An 18,033-nucleotide genomic window follows, 5' to 3' on the forward strand; every position below is an offset into this window, starting at 1 on the left:
AGCATTTCTTGATCATCTCTTGGGGCCTTGACCATCAGCCTGTCTTGGTGGTTCTGTGGAACTGGTCCCTCAGGACCCCCCTGGCAGAGCATTACACCAGGCCAGGGTCAAAGCCTAAAGGCCAGTTTGACCTCCCACATGATGATCAAGAAAGCTTATACCGAGAATTAAACTTGGTTGGTCTTCACAGTACCAATGGACTCAAACTTCGTTCTGTTGCTTCAGACCAACATGGCGACCCACCTGAAGCTAGAGTCTTTTCTTGGTGATACAGGTGAGCAGGTAACGACTCATATCTTAAAGATCTTCCAGGTTCTCAACACCTTAAAATGGCAATAGATATTCCCTACTGTCCAACTTCAGGCTGAGAGGGAGAGAGACTCTTTCTTTGAATATAGAACAGGTTGTTTTCAGAAACTTCCAAATTCGGATGACAATTAACTTCCCCATGCATTATTTGGCATAACTCCCAAACGAACCATTGCACTACTGGGATACCGTGGTGAGTCACCGTAGATGGAAGTAGAACATTTTAAACATTATTATTTTGCTTGTGGGAAAAGGTGCCATTAACTGAGAAATTGGGAACTCTCTAGACTATTTCAAAGCATTTCATTAAAACAGCCCATAAAGCACCGGGCAGAAACTTTAGGAGTCTTTAAACTGAAAAGTATTAATTAAAGTTCAGTTTTATTGAACAAATGGGCAGGTTTGAATAATTCAGAAAATTAAAATTAATTTGAAAATAATTAAAAAGAAAGACATACTGAGTGTGTTTCCAGTACTTCAAAAATATTAACAGAGCCGGGCAAAGAAATGCAAAGAACATGGACTGGGAACAGGTGTTTGAAATAATTGGGGCATGGAGGCAAATAGGAGGTTTAACAGTGAACTCTGGTGAGATTGTGAATGCTCTTTTTTAGAATACTTTTTCTGATCTAGGCAATCTATTTAGACCTGCAATAACAGCTGGTTTTAAAGATTTTTTTAAAACCAAGTATATTTCTGTTCAGATGCTTTATTTTTCCAGTGGTTGAGCATGTGTGATCTGTGGTCAACCCTCCACATCGCCTCAGCAGGGTCTCTCTCAGAGGAAGAAAGATCTAACCCAAAGTGAGGCAAACTTTTAAGTTGGAAAGGCAAGTTCCCAGAAGAACGTGCGGAAAAGTAAGACAAACGTATAGCCATGAGGCCGTAGGGTTTAGGAAAGTCTTGTGGAAGCAGGAATTGAGGTTCAAAGGGTGAGAAACAGGCCAAGAACAGTACTGGTAAGTTGCTTTGTCATCAAACTGTTTTACTGAGCTTACATTTTTATCATGCCCTTCACTTAAGGAGTCCGGAGGGGCATACGTTGGCCCTCCCTCATCCATTTTATCCTTTCAATAGCAATGTGTGGCATGATAGGCTGAGAGGGAGCAACTGGTCTAAGATAATCCAGCAAGCTTTATAGTCCAATGAGAGTTTGAATCCAGATCTTTGTCCAGGTCCTAGTCACACCCTGGAGGGCCCATATTCGACCAGTCCTCCAGCAGCTGCACTAGCTCCCAGTTGAATTCTGGATCTGGTTCAAGGTCCTGGTCTTAACCATTAACCATGGTCAGGGCCCTACATATGTAAGAGACTGATTACAACCTTTGGAGGGCCTTACAATCAGCAAATGCAAACTGGCTGGTTGTCCCCGGTCATACTGAAATATGGTTGGCTTCAACAAGAGCCAGGGCCTTCTTGGACCTGGCTCCTGCTTGGTGGAATTAGCTTCTTGGCGAGATCAGGGACCTGCTGGAACTTGAGCAGTTCCACAGCGTGTGCAAAAAAGAGGTCTTCCACCAAGCTTATGATTAGTATCAACAGCGATGACATCTTATTGGGGCCTCAGTAGCACTTGGCATTCCATAGCGTTGTATCTTGATATTTGATTTCAGTATTTCATAGTTGTGATTAAGAGATGCGGGAGCTTCTGGCTTTTTGCAGGGCCTGCAAAATGGAGCTCTTCCACCAGGTCTATGGTTGAGGCCAGGGTGAAGAGAATATCTGTGGGCCCCCCAAAGAAGGAATAAGGAGGAGGAGGTTACTCTACCATGTTCTATCTATGGTGGCCAGATGTTTTCCCCTGGTCCCCAATGGAGTTGGTGGGCTGGTTTGCTGTCATATTTTTATCAGTTTTTATTTTATTAACTACTGTGTTTTATGGAGTTTTTTAGGGGATTGTATTTATCTATTTTTATCTTGTAAACACCCCCCCCCCCCCCGAGCTGGCTCTGCTGAGAGTGGTGGGCAAATAATACTAATACTAATACTAATACTAATACTAATACTAATACTAATACTAATACTAATACTAATACTAATACTAATAATATTGAATTCCTTAATTAACAGCTGAGGAGAGTTCATAGTTGATATTCCCCAAAGTAATCAAGAGATGATAGCCAGAATAAAGTGCACGAATTTTTCGATAACATTTCGCCCAAATTCTACAAATTAAATTTGAAGGCTAAAATAGGAATATAAAGACAATCACTTCAAAGCTCCAGAGTAAACAAAGGAATAATTTATTCTACACTTCATGTGCTTAGTCGCAATGCTTAAGAATACCAGAGGGAGTTTTAATCTACAAAAAAAGTATTCCAAAAAGGCATATATTACACAAACATTTGCGTAACTTTATAGTCCTAAGTCTAAACAAGCCATTCTCTGCCTTCAAGAAAACATCCTTATGAAGTGCAAGTATTGTTACGTCGTTTTGGTGACTGTTTTGACTTTAAACCGGAGTAGCATATTTACAGTTACCTCTATGCGTATTTCTAGTAATATTTATAGAGTTAGTTAGCTATAAGCCTTCATGGAAGGTGAAATTGTCAGCCTAAATCCATGATTCTCAGTGGGGAATGGGCCTCTTTGGGGAGGTGTGAATAGTTGCTTACGTGAGTTGCTATCAGGCCGGTCCTAGCAAAAACACACACACACTAACACACACTTCGAGACCCTCTGGTTTAAATGTCCCTACTATGAATTCATGCAGTTTTAAGCATTACTTAAGCTAGATGGCGTTTGGACTTTGCTGATGGAAAGGAATCGTGACTATACAGAAGCCTTCCTTTCGGAGGACAAAGACTTGTAAGAAGCATTTGCAATGCTGTTATGACCTTATTGCCAAGGGTAATTGCAACAGATAAGGTAGATTGTAACAGATAATGCAGAGATGTTCCTATAATCTACTGAAAATGTCTTTAGGGCCAGAAGCATACTAACATCTTGATCGTTATTGCTATTGGACAGTTGCTACGAACTGACCGGTGACATGTTTCCCTCCCCCTGCCCCCAGTGATTAGTGGTAGTACCGGTTTGCTGACCAGTCTTTCATTTGTAATACAGAATCAATCAGGAGAAAGGGGATTCAAAATGCAGCGTGCAATTTCTACTGTGTTTGCAAAATCATGTTCCTACTAGGGGCAAAGCCTGTTGCATTCAGGAATCCAACAGGCACTAGATTGGGGGTTTGGGTGGAAGAACTCTGTGGGTGGAAGAACTCCCCCAGGAGCTTGAAAGGCTGCAGGCTGGAGGCCCCTGGGAAGGGAACTCTCACGCAGCAGGGATCTGCACCCTCTGGGCCTCGGAGTGAAGTGGACGGAGGAGGGGGTGGTCAGGGGTGAGGGATAGAAGGCTATTGGCTGGCCACTGGACAGACAAGCAAGCCGGTTGGAGGAGGAGGTACTCAGGGGCGGGACAGCTGCCCTGAGTGGGTGTTAAGTGCTGAGTGGCACTTAAGCCATGAGACAAGCTCCTCCTCCAAGACCTTACCAGAAATATATTATGTGGAACAGATGGCATGTATTTTACCTCAGTCTAATTAAATTCAGCAGATTAAATAAATAAATAGAAAACTACGAGTACTCATGAATTGCTCTCCCAAGTACATTAGTTCTTCCTCGTCTATCAGAGGCCACACTGATGGGTATTTTGGCTGCGATTCAGCATCTCCACTAGCCACAGGCTACACAACAGCACTTACCTTTCAAAGCTCCATTCCTGGCAACCCACCAAAAATGCAGGCGTAAACATGGACTCATTGTGGTCGGCATTTGGCACAACGCAGCATGGGTCTTGCTTCCTCCCATTTAGCATTGAAACTCAAAGTACACAGCACAAAGTGTTTCCTGTGTGTGCTTTCATTGCTTTGCTGGGAAGGGCTGGGGCTAATAAAATAAGAGGTGCTGGATCTCACGCCTACCTGGAAATAGAACCTTTTGGCTTGGAAGAACCTTCCCTCCCATTCCAGCAGTGTGCAGAAGTGCTGTGGTTAGGGGTGAGAAACAGGCACTTTGCATGCATCTGTCCCAGTGCTTCCTGTTTTGAAGTAGGAGCATTTGCACAAAACCCAGAGGAGTCTGGCACTGAGCCGCAGGGAAGCAGTGGCTCAAAGGCAACCTGTATAGGAAAGCTGTATCTTTGGGAAAGGACTCGGCATTCTCATTGGATCGCTGCAGAAGGGAACGGGACAGCAAAGGAAGCCACAGGCGATTGGGTAGTGATTAAAACACACACGAAGCACAGCTGTTTACAACTTGTGGAAATCTGAGACGTGACACATCAGCAAATGTCTTCAGGATAAAGTCTGCCTGCAATTGCCCATGGCTTGTAAAGTACCCATCACACTCAACCTGCTCTCTCGGCCACGGCTGTTCAGTTTCCAAAAAACCCTCAAAGCAAAACACCATTAAAAATGCCGGTAAGCAAAACCACCCAAAATCCTATACACTCACTCAGTCCCCAAAACGCTATGGGACCAATCTCCTATTTAATCAAAACTAAAGAAGTGATTCTGTTAAATACATTATCCTGTGGTTATATCATTTTAAAAAGTTTTTTTTTTAAAGCACCCAACACCTCAGCTAGAATTAAGAGAAGAAGAGCTGGGGGTGTCTTTGTATGCTGCTTTTTACTTCCTGGAGGAGTCTCAAAGCGGCTTACAGTCACCTTCCTTTCCTCCCACAACAGTCACTCTGTGAGGTAGGTGGGGCTGAGAGACCTCCGTGACTGGCCCAAGGTCATCCAGCTGGCTGCATGTGGAGGAGGAACAGCGAATAAAACCTGGCTGTCCAAATCAGAGGCCGCCACTCTTAACCACTACACCAAGCTGAAGAACAGTTCCTTACCACCTTCCATGGTCAAGAAACATACTAAAATTGGTTCTGCACAATCAGGGCAGAAATTTGCAAATTAGTATTGATATTTGAGTGTGTACGTCATTCTAATTTTCCAGGACGAGCCAGATGATGACATTGACAACTATTTCGATATTTACTAAAATTTCGTGTGATTTATGCATATTATGAAGAAGTCTTCAGTACTGTCACTAAAGTTCATACTGCGGTTTCATTCGCTCAGCCTGCAGTATTCTTTAGATCGCTGGACTGAATATCACACAAAATGCTTGTCATCTTAACAACAGCGTAACACATCATTTCTAACTTTACAGAGTGAGTAGAAATCACCAGAGGTAGGGCAAAGATGATTAAGAAAAGCTTTGTTGGCAATAATTTACTTTGATTAACATATTCCCCAAGTCCGTTTCCACACTGGAGGCTTGCCCCACCTCTGTTTGTCCCCGCATTGGGGAGCATTTGGCCTGGTGTACCTCGTCTGCCCCGGATTTGTGCTCCCTCACGGGAGCCAGGACAGCAAAGTTCCCAGTACAGAAACAGTCTCATTTCCAAAGTCAATGGAACTGGAACTTGGAGATGCTGGATAAAAGGAAGAATGCGTCTTAAGATTTAATGCTAGAAAACAAAGCTTTCTGCTTTCAACCCCCCCCCCCTCGTGGAGACTTCCTTGTATCTCATGGTGACGATATATTGCTGCATTAATTGAGAACCTTACTAATCTAGCTTATTTTAATTCCTTTCACTGGTGTTCCATAGTATTTGTTGAGATGGATGAGTTCTTCACAGTGAAACATACAGCTGAAAAGTTGCGGTATAGATAAAATTGCATAACTATCCTGCGATGGCACATGAGGTATTTTTCCCATATGGAGAAATAGCAACTAGAATTTATACTGAAATTTTAGGGACCGTTTCCGCATGAGGAGTTTTCCCCTGTACAGCCTCTTGTTGCTCTTGAGTTTTAGTGCTGCTGAGGCTATTCAGAGGCTGGCCTGATTTTTGGCCAGATTTGCTTTGCGATGAGGGAAATCTCCAAAACTGAATTTGACACTTCGTGTTGGTTGGGCCCTTCCTTTTGCTTTTGGACATCTGAGCAGTGGGGGGAAAGGTCTAGGCCATCAATGATGCCTGTTGATACTGGATTTCACATCAGTCCAAAAATGTGATGCTCTGACCGGATTGTCTTCTAATGCATTTACACCACATCCAGGTGGATATGATTTTGCATCATATCCAGCTCAGGCCCTGCCAAGATAAATCCTCAAGATGGGGCCAGTGGTTTGGCATTCCTAAAGATTCTTCAAGCAAACTGCACCATGGTTAATTCAATAAACTGAGGTTTTCACCAAAATCCTGGTTAATCATGACACCTGCATGAAGCTCAGCTATGATGTGGCTTCAATTCTCTAAACATCCGGATTGTATTATACCTCTTAAATTTTTAAACAGAAACAGTTCTTTTTCATTATTTACTTCATTCTCTCTCTCTCTCTCTCTCTCTCTCTCTCTAGCTAGGCAAACACACATATCTATACTAAGGTAAAGGTAAAGGTATCCCCTGTGCAAGCACCGGGTCATGTCTGACCCTTGGGGTGATGCCCTCTAGCGTTTTCATGGCAGTCTCAATATGGAGTGGTTTGCCAGTGCCTTCCCCAGTCATTACCGTTTACCCCCCAGCAAGCTGGGTACTCATTTTACCGACCTCGGAAGGATGGAAGGCTGAGTCAACCTTGAGCCGGCTGCTGGGATTGAACTCCCAGCCTCATGGGCAGAGCTTCAGACTGCATGTCTGTTGCCTTACCACTCTGCGCCACAAGAGGCTCTATATCTATACTAGGATGCCTTAAATTAATCTTAGCGGTAAAGAGTCATATGAAAAGATTCAGAGGCACAAAGAGAGCAAATTGTGATTAGAAGGCTTCCGTGCAAATCGCTACTGGCCCAAGCTCACCAGCTGAACTGGAACAGCATAGTATGTTAAAGACATTCAAAATGATATTTCAGGGTGCCCCAAAAATCCTTTTCTGATTCATATTATATCCATTCAGCATAAGAGGTCGGTCGAACTTTGAACCCGATACTTCAATTTGCCACATTCTTCAAAGCAGAAGAAGCGCAGCCTCCGTTGGCTGAATATCAAGAGAGTTCGTCCACAGAAAGACGGCTGAGCCAGGAAAGCCAGAGACATGACACTGAACATGAGCAAAAATCAGAACCCCAAATTTACATCGCCTCCCAACAGCAGCACCATCTTGGAAACTTCAGCAGCTGCTGAAAGCAGAAAAACAAGCAGGGTCGGAAAGCAGCTTGAGACAGCCGGAACAGAGTCCTGCAGCCAAAGAGGTGTTGGTCCATTTCGCAAAAACCTCCAGTCGCCATGCAGGGGGGCGGTCAAAGAACCGGAGCTGCTGGTTTTCAATTTATAACCACCACGGCAGCAGCCTCCATGCAGGGGTTTTCTAGAAAAGAAACAAGAATCTTGCTAGATTGGCAGTATAATTTATAGGAAAGCAATTGGGTTGGATTTCCCATGGAAGTCAGAGTGATGTCAGAGTCGCTGGAGCTATTCAATTCATTCCATTGCCCAAGGAGGCTTTGGACAACAGGGCAAACAGCCTTAGAAAGTCTTTAACAAGTCTTTTCCCTTAACAACCTTAGTATGGAGAAAGCTGGGGGGGAGGGGAAATGATCCCAAAACCCCAGGGGGCTTGCAGAGAGGGAGCCCCTTTTATCTTGGCTGGGTCTTTTTCTATATCGAGGTTCTCTGCTACTCTTTTAATGTCTAATTTCCACTGCCAGATTTGTATACAGAGCCAGGTTGGTGTAGTGGTTAAGAGAGGTGTCTAAGGGGTTAAGAGTGGAGAACTGGGTTTGATTTCCCTACTTCTTCTCCCCGTGCAACCAGCTGGGGGAGCATCCACAGTTCTCTTAGAGCTCTCTCAACCGCTTCTGTCTCACAGTTGTGGGGAGAGGGGAGTACCAATTTTGACACACATGAAACCTGGAGACCTTAGGCCAGTCACAGTTCTGTCAGAGTTCTCTCAGTCCCACCTACCTCACAGGAGTCTGTTGAGGGAGACACGTTTTTGAGACACGTGAGGCCTGCTGGGAGAACCTGGGCCTGTCATGGTTCTCTCACTCAGCCCCACCTACCGCACAGGGCGTCTGTTGTGGGATGAGGAAGGATAGGGAATTGTAAGTCATTTTGAGACATGTAAGGCCTGCTGGGAGACCTTGGGCCAGTCTCAGAGCTCTCTCAGCCCCACCTACTGTAACTCACTTGGTGTCTGTTGAGAGGAGAGGAGAGGAGAGGAAGGGTAGCCATTTTGAGGCTTGCTGAGAGACCTTGGGCCAGTCATACACTCTCATAGTCTACCTCACAGGGTTGTTGTGAGGATAAAATGGAGGAGAGGACAATAATGAAAGCTGCTTTGGGTCCCCTATGGGGTAAAAAGTGGGGTATAGATAAAGTAAATAAAACATAAAAAAAATACTGTCCTTGACAGGCCAATAAAGCAGCTTTATGTGTTCAGTGCAAATAACAATGTGGATTATGAGTGAATTATTTATTCCGTTATTTATTGAAATGGAAACAGCAAATTTTGAGAATGGATCAACCAATCCAAGTTTAATTTATAACAGGGGCAATGAAATCCATGATAGAGCACACTAGTACACTTCTATGCAAATCATTTTGAACTGTTACAAATTTAGAATTTTACAATGCCTAATAACTTTATTATGTTAACTGGCTTTGTATTTCTGCTTGATGTGATCTGCCATGAGCCTTTGGGAAGGGCAGAACAGAAACATACAAATGTAAAAACAAATGAATTGATTAACCAGGGGTAGAATGATTTGGTACTTATCATTCGGTACTTATCTCAAGTAAACGTCTGCTGGATGAAAGGGCTGTGCGATCTTTTGAAATGTTGCTGGCAGGGGCTCATGGGAGTTGTAGCCCAGGGCCATCTGGAGGGCTGCATTTGGACTACCCCTGCTCTACAAAATGAGCAGACAGCATAATGGAGAAAGTAATAAGCATGTGTACCCAGTTATGCCACAGAGGCAATATGTAAGGCAAAGGAAGAAATGTTGCCCTGCCCTTCTGTAGATGACACAGCCAGTCTCTTCCCACGAGTTTGACTCAGTATATTGAGGGACTTGGAAATCATGTGGTTTTGGTGGCTTAGAAAGCTAGACCTGTAATGCAGCTTACAGGAACTCATGATGAGCCAGGAACGTTCACAGTTCTGCAGACAGTCCTTCCTAAAACCAACGCCTTAACTACAAACCACCTAATTATATTTGTAACCCCACCAGGCAGACGGCACGTGACCAATAGGGCGGGAGCCACCAGATAGAATGCGAACTCGGAACGAAAAGTGGCATACTCTGTCTAGCTGGCCTCAGATTTAATGTTTGACAGAGTTTGTAAAAAAGTGATTATATCGTAACAGAAGAATTTTCAGCCTTTGCGAATCTAGGACCATAGAATCCTAGGAGCTGGTCCCTAATGACAAGAAATGCGGGAAATCCCGATAGGAGAAGATGTGTCATTTGTTGGTTTATATTCTACTGTCCAAAGCAGCTTGCACCATTTAAAAAACATGTTAACCATTTCTTTCTCCTTCATTTCCATTCACAATATATTAATTCCCCGTTCATAGAAATCAAACTGCCATAGAGTGAAAAGAGCTTACAGCCTTGAATATCCACACCATAAGAGCGTTTTTCGCCTAATTATATTTCAAGTAGATTAACAATATTACAGAGCACATTGAGTGAATATATTGAATTTAATAATACCACTTTGTGGAGGACTCATTTTTGCCACTGACGAAAGGATTGAAAACGGAAAAGTTATCTAGAGACCATTTTGGTGGAGTTCAGGTGGAAATTATAATAATAGATAACAGAGACTCTTACATTTTGATTCAGGCATTGGACAGATTCTTTTTTCCTTTGTTGTGTTTTTGGAATCGGTCACTTTCTTCTTGCAGCATAGCGTGAGAAGGGGGCACACAGGCCATCTAGTCCAGTCCCTTGCTCAATGCAGGATCAGCCTAAAGCCCCCAGGACAACATCTGTCCAGCCACTGCTGGAAGACCGCCAGTGAGGGGGAGCTCACTACCTCCGTAGGCCAGGGGCAGTCAACCTGTGGTCCTCCAGATGTCCATGGACTACTATTTCCATGAGCCCCTGCCAGCGTTTGCTGGCAGGGGCTCATGGGAATTGTAGTCCATGGACATCTAGAGGACCACAGGTTGACTACCCCTGCCGTAGGCAGCCTATTCCATTGCTGAATTACTCTATGAATTTTTTCCTGTTATCTAGCCAGTACCCTTCTGCACATAGTTTAAACCCATTACTGTGGGTTCTGTCCTCTACCCCTATTTCCCAAGCTCAGGGACATAAGTATCCAGCCAACAAATACCAACCTTTGATTTTTCAGAGAGGTTATGGAGTCACAGGTTCTTGAGATGTAGAGGCACCTTTAGCTTTCTTCTGCAGGAGAGACAAAAGGTATCAAAAGAACTGGTGAGGATCGCAACATTTTTGACATCTAATAAAGTAGCAAATTGCTATGGCATCACCACTCTATGAGTACAGGATGGCACCCCCACCTGAAGTGGTCAGTGTAATCTTGACCCTCTTTTCTTCCCCATTGTGGTAGGGATTGGGGGGGGGAGATTGAGGAGGTAATTTCACCATGTTGTTGCTGTTTTCTATTGCGTTTTTATTGTCTGTTTTAATGGGTTTTTATTGAGGTATTTAGTGGACATCTGTAGCCCGCCATGAGCCGGTTTCAGGAGTGGCAGGCAATACATTGAATAATGATAATGATAATGATAATACTGAGATAGTGAAAATGCAGGGACACAGCATGACAAAATGTATGGGGTCATGAGGATTAATCCAGTCCTTTCTATGATGGGGGTGTCTCCCCCAAGGTGTAAGCAGATATGATATGGGAATACTCAAACCTTGGGGAACATTTCCATGACTGAGCTACCATATGGATCACCTTTATCATTTATGTTCAGTGCTGTCCAAAGCAGAGTTACATCCTTCAATGTGTAATGAAGTCAATAAGCTTAGGTTATGATTCTACTTAGAGTGGCACAGTGGTTACCTGCTTGATGGAACGGAGGAAAGATCTACTGGTACAGATCATTCATAGGGTAAATAAGACAACTAACACAAATTTCCCATTCAAACCCTTTGGGAGACACATAAATCTTGAACTTCTATCATGAAAAACAACTGGACTTAGATCAAGACTGCCAGCTCTGGGTTGAGATATACCTGGAGATTTTGGGGGTGGAGACTGATGAGGGAGGGGTTTAGAGGGGAGGGACTTCAGTGGGGTGTAATGCCATAGAGCCAACCATCCAAGCGGCCATTTTCTCCAGAGGAATTGATCCCTGTCATCAGGAGAACACCTGGAAATCAGTTATAATAGTGGGAGGTATCCAGACACCACCAAAAAGTTGACAACCCTAGATAGAGCCAACATCTTCAAAAGACTCAGTTCATTAAAGATACGGCTTAGACTAGCGATCCCCAACCTGTGGGCTGCGGACCACATGTGGTCCTTCGACTAATTGGAGGTGGGCCATGAAGGACGCCTTCTCCCCCCCCCCCGGCCCTTTACAACACACTTCGGGTGTCATTGTCTCCCATCACTCCCAGATGGGACTATCTCGTTGCAGAGAAACAAGCTCAGGGTTCCCATTGATTTGTCATTGTCATGAGTTAAAATTTCCATGAAAATAAAATGTTCCTTATGTTCATTGTTGTGGTGTGTCTGTATCTTATTTTGAAGGGATGTTTAAACATTACCATAGCGATCAGAGAGCGCTAGGGCAGTGGTTGAGAGTAGAGGAGTAAACAATCCCCCCCCCACCGGGCCTCAGTAAAAGGCGTTGAGTGGTCCCTGGTGAGTGGTCCCCGGCGTTGAGTGGTCCCCGGTGATAAAAAGGTTGGGGACCACTGGCTTAGCCAACATTTGGTTACGAAGAACACATCGTTTTAATAAAACAATATTAACCCAGGCATAAACATACAGCAACACGGCATCAAAAAGAATGAGAGGGACTCAGGGAAGAACAAATCTACACACCTGAACTTGGAGTCTGGAATGGAGGCTTTGGTCGGACAGCCAAGGATGTTTTAAGGCTGCTGTTGCACTTATCCTCCAGCTGGAAGGCAGAAAATAGAATGTGATGAATGTGCCGTGATTTTCGCAGGCATGGCATTCACATTTCAGAAACTGGCCCCAAATCAATGACCGCTAAAAGCAATAACTCTCTCTATGGCACTCATGTTAGTATTGAATGGAAATGTCCTGAAAGGCTACCAGTAATATGCCCAGTTAGACTCACAAGGGCAACCAGGGGGGCTATTCTGTAAGACTCGCTTGTTGCTCTGGAATTACTTCCTTTAAAGGCTTGCCAAAGCCTTCATTATTTCAAGCTTCTGGTGGGCAGGGATTGAGAAGGTCAGGACTGAATGAGGCTTAATCTCTGTAACTGGGATTATACTTTTATCCACCTTTATCTAAACATATTCCGCTGCAATATAACACATCACAGTGATGAGGGTGGATCAAAAACAACGGCTTGGTGTAGTGGTTAAGAGTTAAGAGACAGCTTCTAATCTGCTCCTCCTCCAGAGTCAGATGAAAATTATCCATTAATGGAATGATTTAATGTTAAACTACTCAGTGAGGGAAGCTAACAATAAATAATAGTAGGATGCAATACAATAATGATTATATAATAATTCCCACACTTTTCATCCCAGGCATCATTGTCTATGATAATACCTGGGCAGATTATGCACAGCAGGCATAATCGCAAAAAGTCTTGAAAAAAAGATGATTTCTTTTGTGATTTTGCACATGGTGCTGTTCTTACTGCAGAAAACTCATCATAGTATTTTTTATTATGCATTGTCCTTGCCCCTCATCATAGCAAGTGTGTCTTTTCCACTGGTTTCTGAACAGTATTTGAAACTAGCTTTACAATGACTTTTCTTTTACAATGGTGCTGAAGATGCATGTTTTCGCTTGCATAAACATTAGAGTGTTTTTGGTCTCCTCACCTGTGCCACCGTGCAACAATTGGGTGAAGGCACAGCCCCTAATCCATTGCCCAACTATGGGAGCTTGGGACGCCCCTTGTTCGGTGCAGACCCTCCCGCCTCTGCTATTAGAGCATTACACCAGCAGAAATTAATTTATTCATTTCCTCAGAGGCATTTCAAGCCACTCTCTATGAAGAACAGCATATCTCTGAGGGAGAAAGGTTGTAGTGGTGGCATTCAAAAAGGCTGTGTGCCCCCATGGAAATTTCTTGTTGCAGTCTCCATGTCCATGAACTTCAATTCCCATAAGGCCTTGCCAGCAGTTTGTGCCAGAGTGGCAGTCAGGTGACATTGCAGCTGACCACAGCCTGCCAATGAGCATTTAGCACAATGGAAAAAGTGCCTCCCACCACTTAAGGATTTGCCATTATAAGTTTCTCAAATGCATAATCACATGCAGAAAAAAAAAACAATGCAACATCAGAGCACGGGCATAAATGTGATGGTGTTAAAAATGATGATAAAAAGGGTCAGAGTGCTGATTTCAGTGAAAACCTGTACATGCATATCATACTCTCGTTTGCTCTATGGGAATTCAAAGGAATTTGCATGAATCTAAAGCATTTATCCAACGGCACTTCATCATCTGCTTTGTTTGCCCCAAAATTAAAGTCTGCAGAGTTGGACAGTGTATTAAAGGCTGGGGTTCATTGGAGTCCATTTACCCTTTTTCCTTAATGAGAAGCTTAGTGATGAAGTCTTTGGCTTCCTCTGACACCTTCTGAAACTCTTCATCTTCAAAGTCAAATCTACAAGCCAGGATGTTGTTTAGTGTCTCATTATCATCATCCCCCAGGAAAGGAGATAATCCACTGAGCCTACGGGGAAGACAAAACTCTATGAACAAGAAGTAAATTATAGGCCAATATGAAATTTTACTGATGGGCTTGAAGTTAAGGTGACCGGATTGTCCCACTTTTGGAGGGACATCTGGGGGTACCTGGCAAATTGTACTTATGTTGAAATTTAAAAATATATATTACAATACTATTTTTGCATTCTATGCATTCTATGAACATTTTTGTTGCCCCATATGGACCAAATTTTAAATCAAGAACCCCCCCGGTCAATGGTGTCCCGCTTTACCAATGTAAAAAAATATTGTCACCTTAGCTTGAAGGGAAAACTGGTTAGCAGGCCTTCATTAAACTGATGGCCGCTATAAATGAAGGACCAGATTAATGGCAAAGGCCTTTGCTTTACTTACAACATGTAGGCAATGACTCCTATGCTCCACATGTCAGTCGGAAAGGAGACAAAGTCGTAGTTAACCACTTCGGGAGCAAGGAATTCTGGGGTGCCAAAGTTGACCTTAAGCTTCTCCCTTGGTTTGTATCTAACATGAAACAATAACAACAGATAAGCATTTTCCTACCAAAACCAACCATGGAAGGAGAAGGCCATGCAAAGAGGTCGCAGATTTACTGCAGCTTTATTACTTTGTCCTCTAGGAATTTTTTTTAAGTGGGTCACTCTACCACAGGCTTTCTCAAGCACGGTTTCATGAAACCCTGGGGCTTCCTGACAGTGCTGGAAGGGTTTCCTGAATAATTAATTCTTTATATATATATTTTTTAATTTGTTAAACATTTATTGTGAGATATGACCATATATGATCATATCGACTAACCCGCCCCAAAATGACCAATGATGGGCCTTGAGGGGATGAGAAGGGGAGGGGCCAAAGGACTAACCCGCCCCCAAATGACCAATTATGGGCCTGGAGGGGATGAGAAGGGGAGGGGCCAAAGGACTAACCCACCCCAAAATGACTAATGATGGGCCTGGAGGGGATTAGAAAGGGAGGGGCCAAAGGTGGAAGGCCCCAGATATGGAAGGTTGTAAATTCAAAATTTACTGTAATGGGTCTGATAAATCTGTGCTTTTACATTATTTCTCTATCCTATTATGCTGTTTCTTCTTTTTCATTTTGCTTTTTTATTTGCATTGAAATTATTAATAAAAATTGTTTGGCAAAAAAAGAAAGGAATACCGCTGGATTCAAACATTCTCCAGTTTTTATGCTTAGATGGCCAAATATGTCCAAGTATCCCGGCGGGCTTGTTTTCCTAACTGCTTCACCACTTCTCTTAATATTTCATCAAATCAAAGTGAGCTTTGGATTTAGGAAATTACAGGTGCTGATAATTTGATTAAAACAACATACCTCCTTGCCAGCCCAAAGTCAATAATCTTTATTTTATTAGCCTCTCGATTCACACAGAGGATATTTTCAGGCTGCCAGAAAGAAAGAAAAAAAAATCACGCATTTATGAGAAATGTAAGTGAACTGCACTGGAATCAACATTTAAAAACATTGCACAATATAAAAATATGCACCACAGTCCTGGCGTCTTGAAGCTAGCTGGGGTCTGAGGATATCTTGGACTATAATCATGTGGTATTTGAGGCTGGGAATACTCTGCCAGTACAGCTTTTCCCTGCTCTGGCATTTTAGTTTGACATAATGCAGCAACTTAAGATAAAAAATGCATTAGTGAGCTCCCAGAAAGGGAATGCACGCTTTGTGACTGGACTTCAGGAAGTCAGTGTTGTGATTTGGCAGCTCTTAATGAGCTGACATTGGGACGTTTAAAAAGGTTTGCATCATTCTTTGAAATTTATCTTCCAGTTTGGTACATCTTAAGTCCGCTGTTCTTCTCCACACTGATTTGTTGCTGTCAGACAACTCTACACTTTTACAGTCTTAATCGGAGTGCCAGCTTGGTGTAGTCGTTACGAGTGGTGGCTTTTAATTTGGAGAGCTAGGCTTGATTCCTAACCCCTTCACAGGAAACCAGCTGGTTGACCTTGGGCTAGTCACGGTCCTGATAGACCTGTTCTCTCAGAGCCGTTTTGTCAGAGCTCTCTCAGCCTCACCTACTTCACAAGGTGACTGTTGTGGAGAGAGGAAAGGTAGGCAATTGTAAATAGCTTTGAGACTCTGGGTTATCAGGAGGTTGCTGGAATCATTCAGATTCTGTACTTTGTATGGTTGACTCACAAACATCCACATCACATTCTCAATTTAGAGCAGTTATGAATTTGTTAAAAGGGTGCATGCGTTGAACCTTCACAATACCCCCTGGCCTCACCAATGTAGAGCAGACTAGGATTCTTGTTGCTGGGTTTAGTACTTAATATTTAGTAGCTCTGGTCCCAATGCTGAGATTGGTGATGGGTCACCCACAGTAGTTACAACCAATGGCTGATGCACATGGATACAGCAAAGAGAACAAGGATCTGCATTCGGGCTCCAGATCTACATTTGGAGTGTGAACTCTTCATCCCTCCCAAAGTTGCTTTTCCCGTACGAAAAGCTGCCACAAAGCTTTTGTAACACATGTTTGTGTCTGATGTTATAAAGCTCTTAGCTTTCTATTCTACATCTGGGCTATCAGATTTAGCTTAAAAGGTTTGTGGGTCAGACAGTTCCCAGACAAAAATGAATCAGTTGGTGAAGCAGTTTTTTTTTTTTTTTTTGGGAGGGGCGAGAGTTGGCTGCACAAATATTATAAGAAATGCATGCCTGATGGGATAAACCTGAACTGGAATGGTGATTCATAATATGGTGTAATTCGGGGGTCTTTGGCCTGTTGAGTGTATGTCAACAAAGATGCCACACGTTGCTTTACTTGTATGGATGATGTAACCCCTTTACGTTACCTTCAGATCTAAATGAAGAATATACATCTGATGCATGTACTGAATCCCTTCACAAATCTGCTTTATGAACAAGATGGTATCCATTTCTGACAAGCTGTAGGTCTCATCAATAATTCGGTCAAATAATTCTCCTCCCTCCACACTGAAGAAAAGGGAGAGAGTGAGAGAAAGAGAGAGATTTAAATTTATTTATCCTATACTTGTTTTGTTGAAGGTGTGTGCCTTCCATGCAGACAAAAAAGAGAGAAAATACCCATCCACTCCACTGGTATTGGCTGATCTGAATAATTTATGAGTGCAAATCTGCAAAATTACGAACATATATTCATATTTCGGGATCCAGGATCTTTACATGATTTATGGTTCCCCTGTCCTAAGGAGCAGAGGGTAAGGAGGGAGAAGAGGCATATATGCATAGCTAGGTGAAGGATGAACAGAAGTTCATGGTAGAAAACAGCAGGAAATAACATCCAGAGATCTAAGTCAATACATTGACTTCTGGAAAGTTAAGTATCTTTTTTGAAACTTCACATGGCTTTGAGGGTTATGACTGCAATTCTGAAACTACTTGTTTTCTGTTGGGTTACACTGAATCCCTTATTGTGGATAGAAAGTATTTTGTTTAGTAGTAGTAAATTTTATTACCACTGGCCAAAGGCCCTCATAAACACACAGCAACATCGGAAGGGCTCTCCCTCCTCTCTACCTTCCCACCATCAGAATCTAGGACATGAGATTTAAATCCGGGCTGTATAAACCCCTACTGGGGCATTTTATTATTTTTAAAGTAGAAGCTATTCTTTAACTGATTATGATTTTAACTACATTTGTACGGGGGTTTGTATGTTAACCTCCCCAAGATTGCTACTAAAAAGCAGTGGTCTACAAATCAATCCAACAAACAAACAAATAAATATTCAAACAATAAAAGGGGGAAAAAGTACCACAAATAAGAAGCATATATGTTAAAACCATTAGAAACTGATCTGTGTTTCCCACATTTGGACACACAGATTAGGGATTTTCTGGTTACTGTTTTTGCTCTGGTCTT

General features: G+C 42.9%; 1 protein-coding gene across 4 annotated transcripts in view; it reads right to left on the reverse strand.

The window, feature by feature from the left end:
* Window positions 1-2,544: 2,544 nt before the first annotated feature.
* Window positions 2,545-18,033, reverse strand: part of MYLK4 (myosin light chain kinase family member 4) — a 105,857-nt gene continuing 90,368 nt past the window's right edge. For 3 of the 4 annotated variants that reach the window (XM_077353308.1, XM_077353305.1, XM_077353309.1), the window contains 7 exons: window positions 16,983-17,124; window positions 15,484-15,554; window positions 14,524-14,652; window positions 13,982-14,134; window positions 12,292-12,370; window positions 10,607-10,673; window positions 2,545-7,624 (listed from right to left, as the gene is read on the reverse strand). In XM_077353308.1, coding sequence (XP_077209423.1) covers window positions 10,626-10,673; window positions 12,292-12,370; window positions 13,982-14,134; window positions 14,524-14,652; window positions 15,484-15,554; window positions 16,983-17,124 — 622 coding nt within the window. In that variant the 3' untranslated portion in view covers window positions 2,545-7,624; window positions 10,607-10,625. Of the gene's footprint in view, window positions 9,168-10,606; window positions 10,674-12,291; window positions 12,371-13,981; window positions 14,135-14,523; window positions 14,653-15,483; window positions 15,555-16,982; window positions 17,125-18,033 lie in introns of all 4 variants that reach the window. The other variant, XM_077353307.1, reaches the window with a different exon arrangement.

Source organism: Paroedura picta, chromosome 9 (genome assembly GCF_049243985.1).
Source record: "Paroedura picta isolate Pp20150507F chromosome 9, Ppicta_v3.0, whole genome shotgun sequence".
NCBI lineage: Eukaryota > Metazoa > Chordata > Lepidosauria > Squamata > Gekkonidae > Paroedura > Paroedura picta.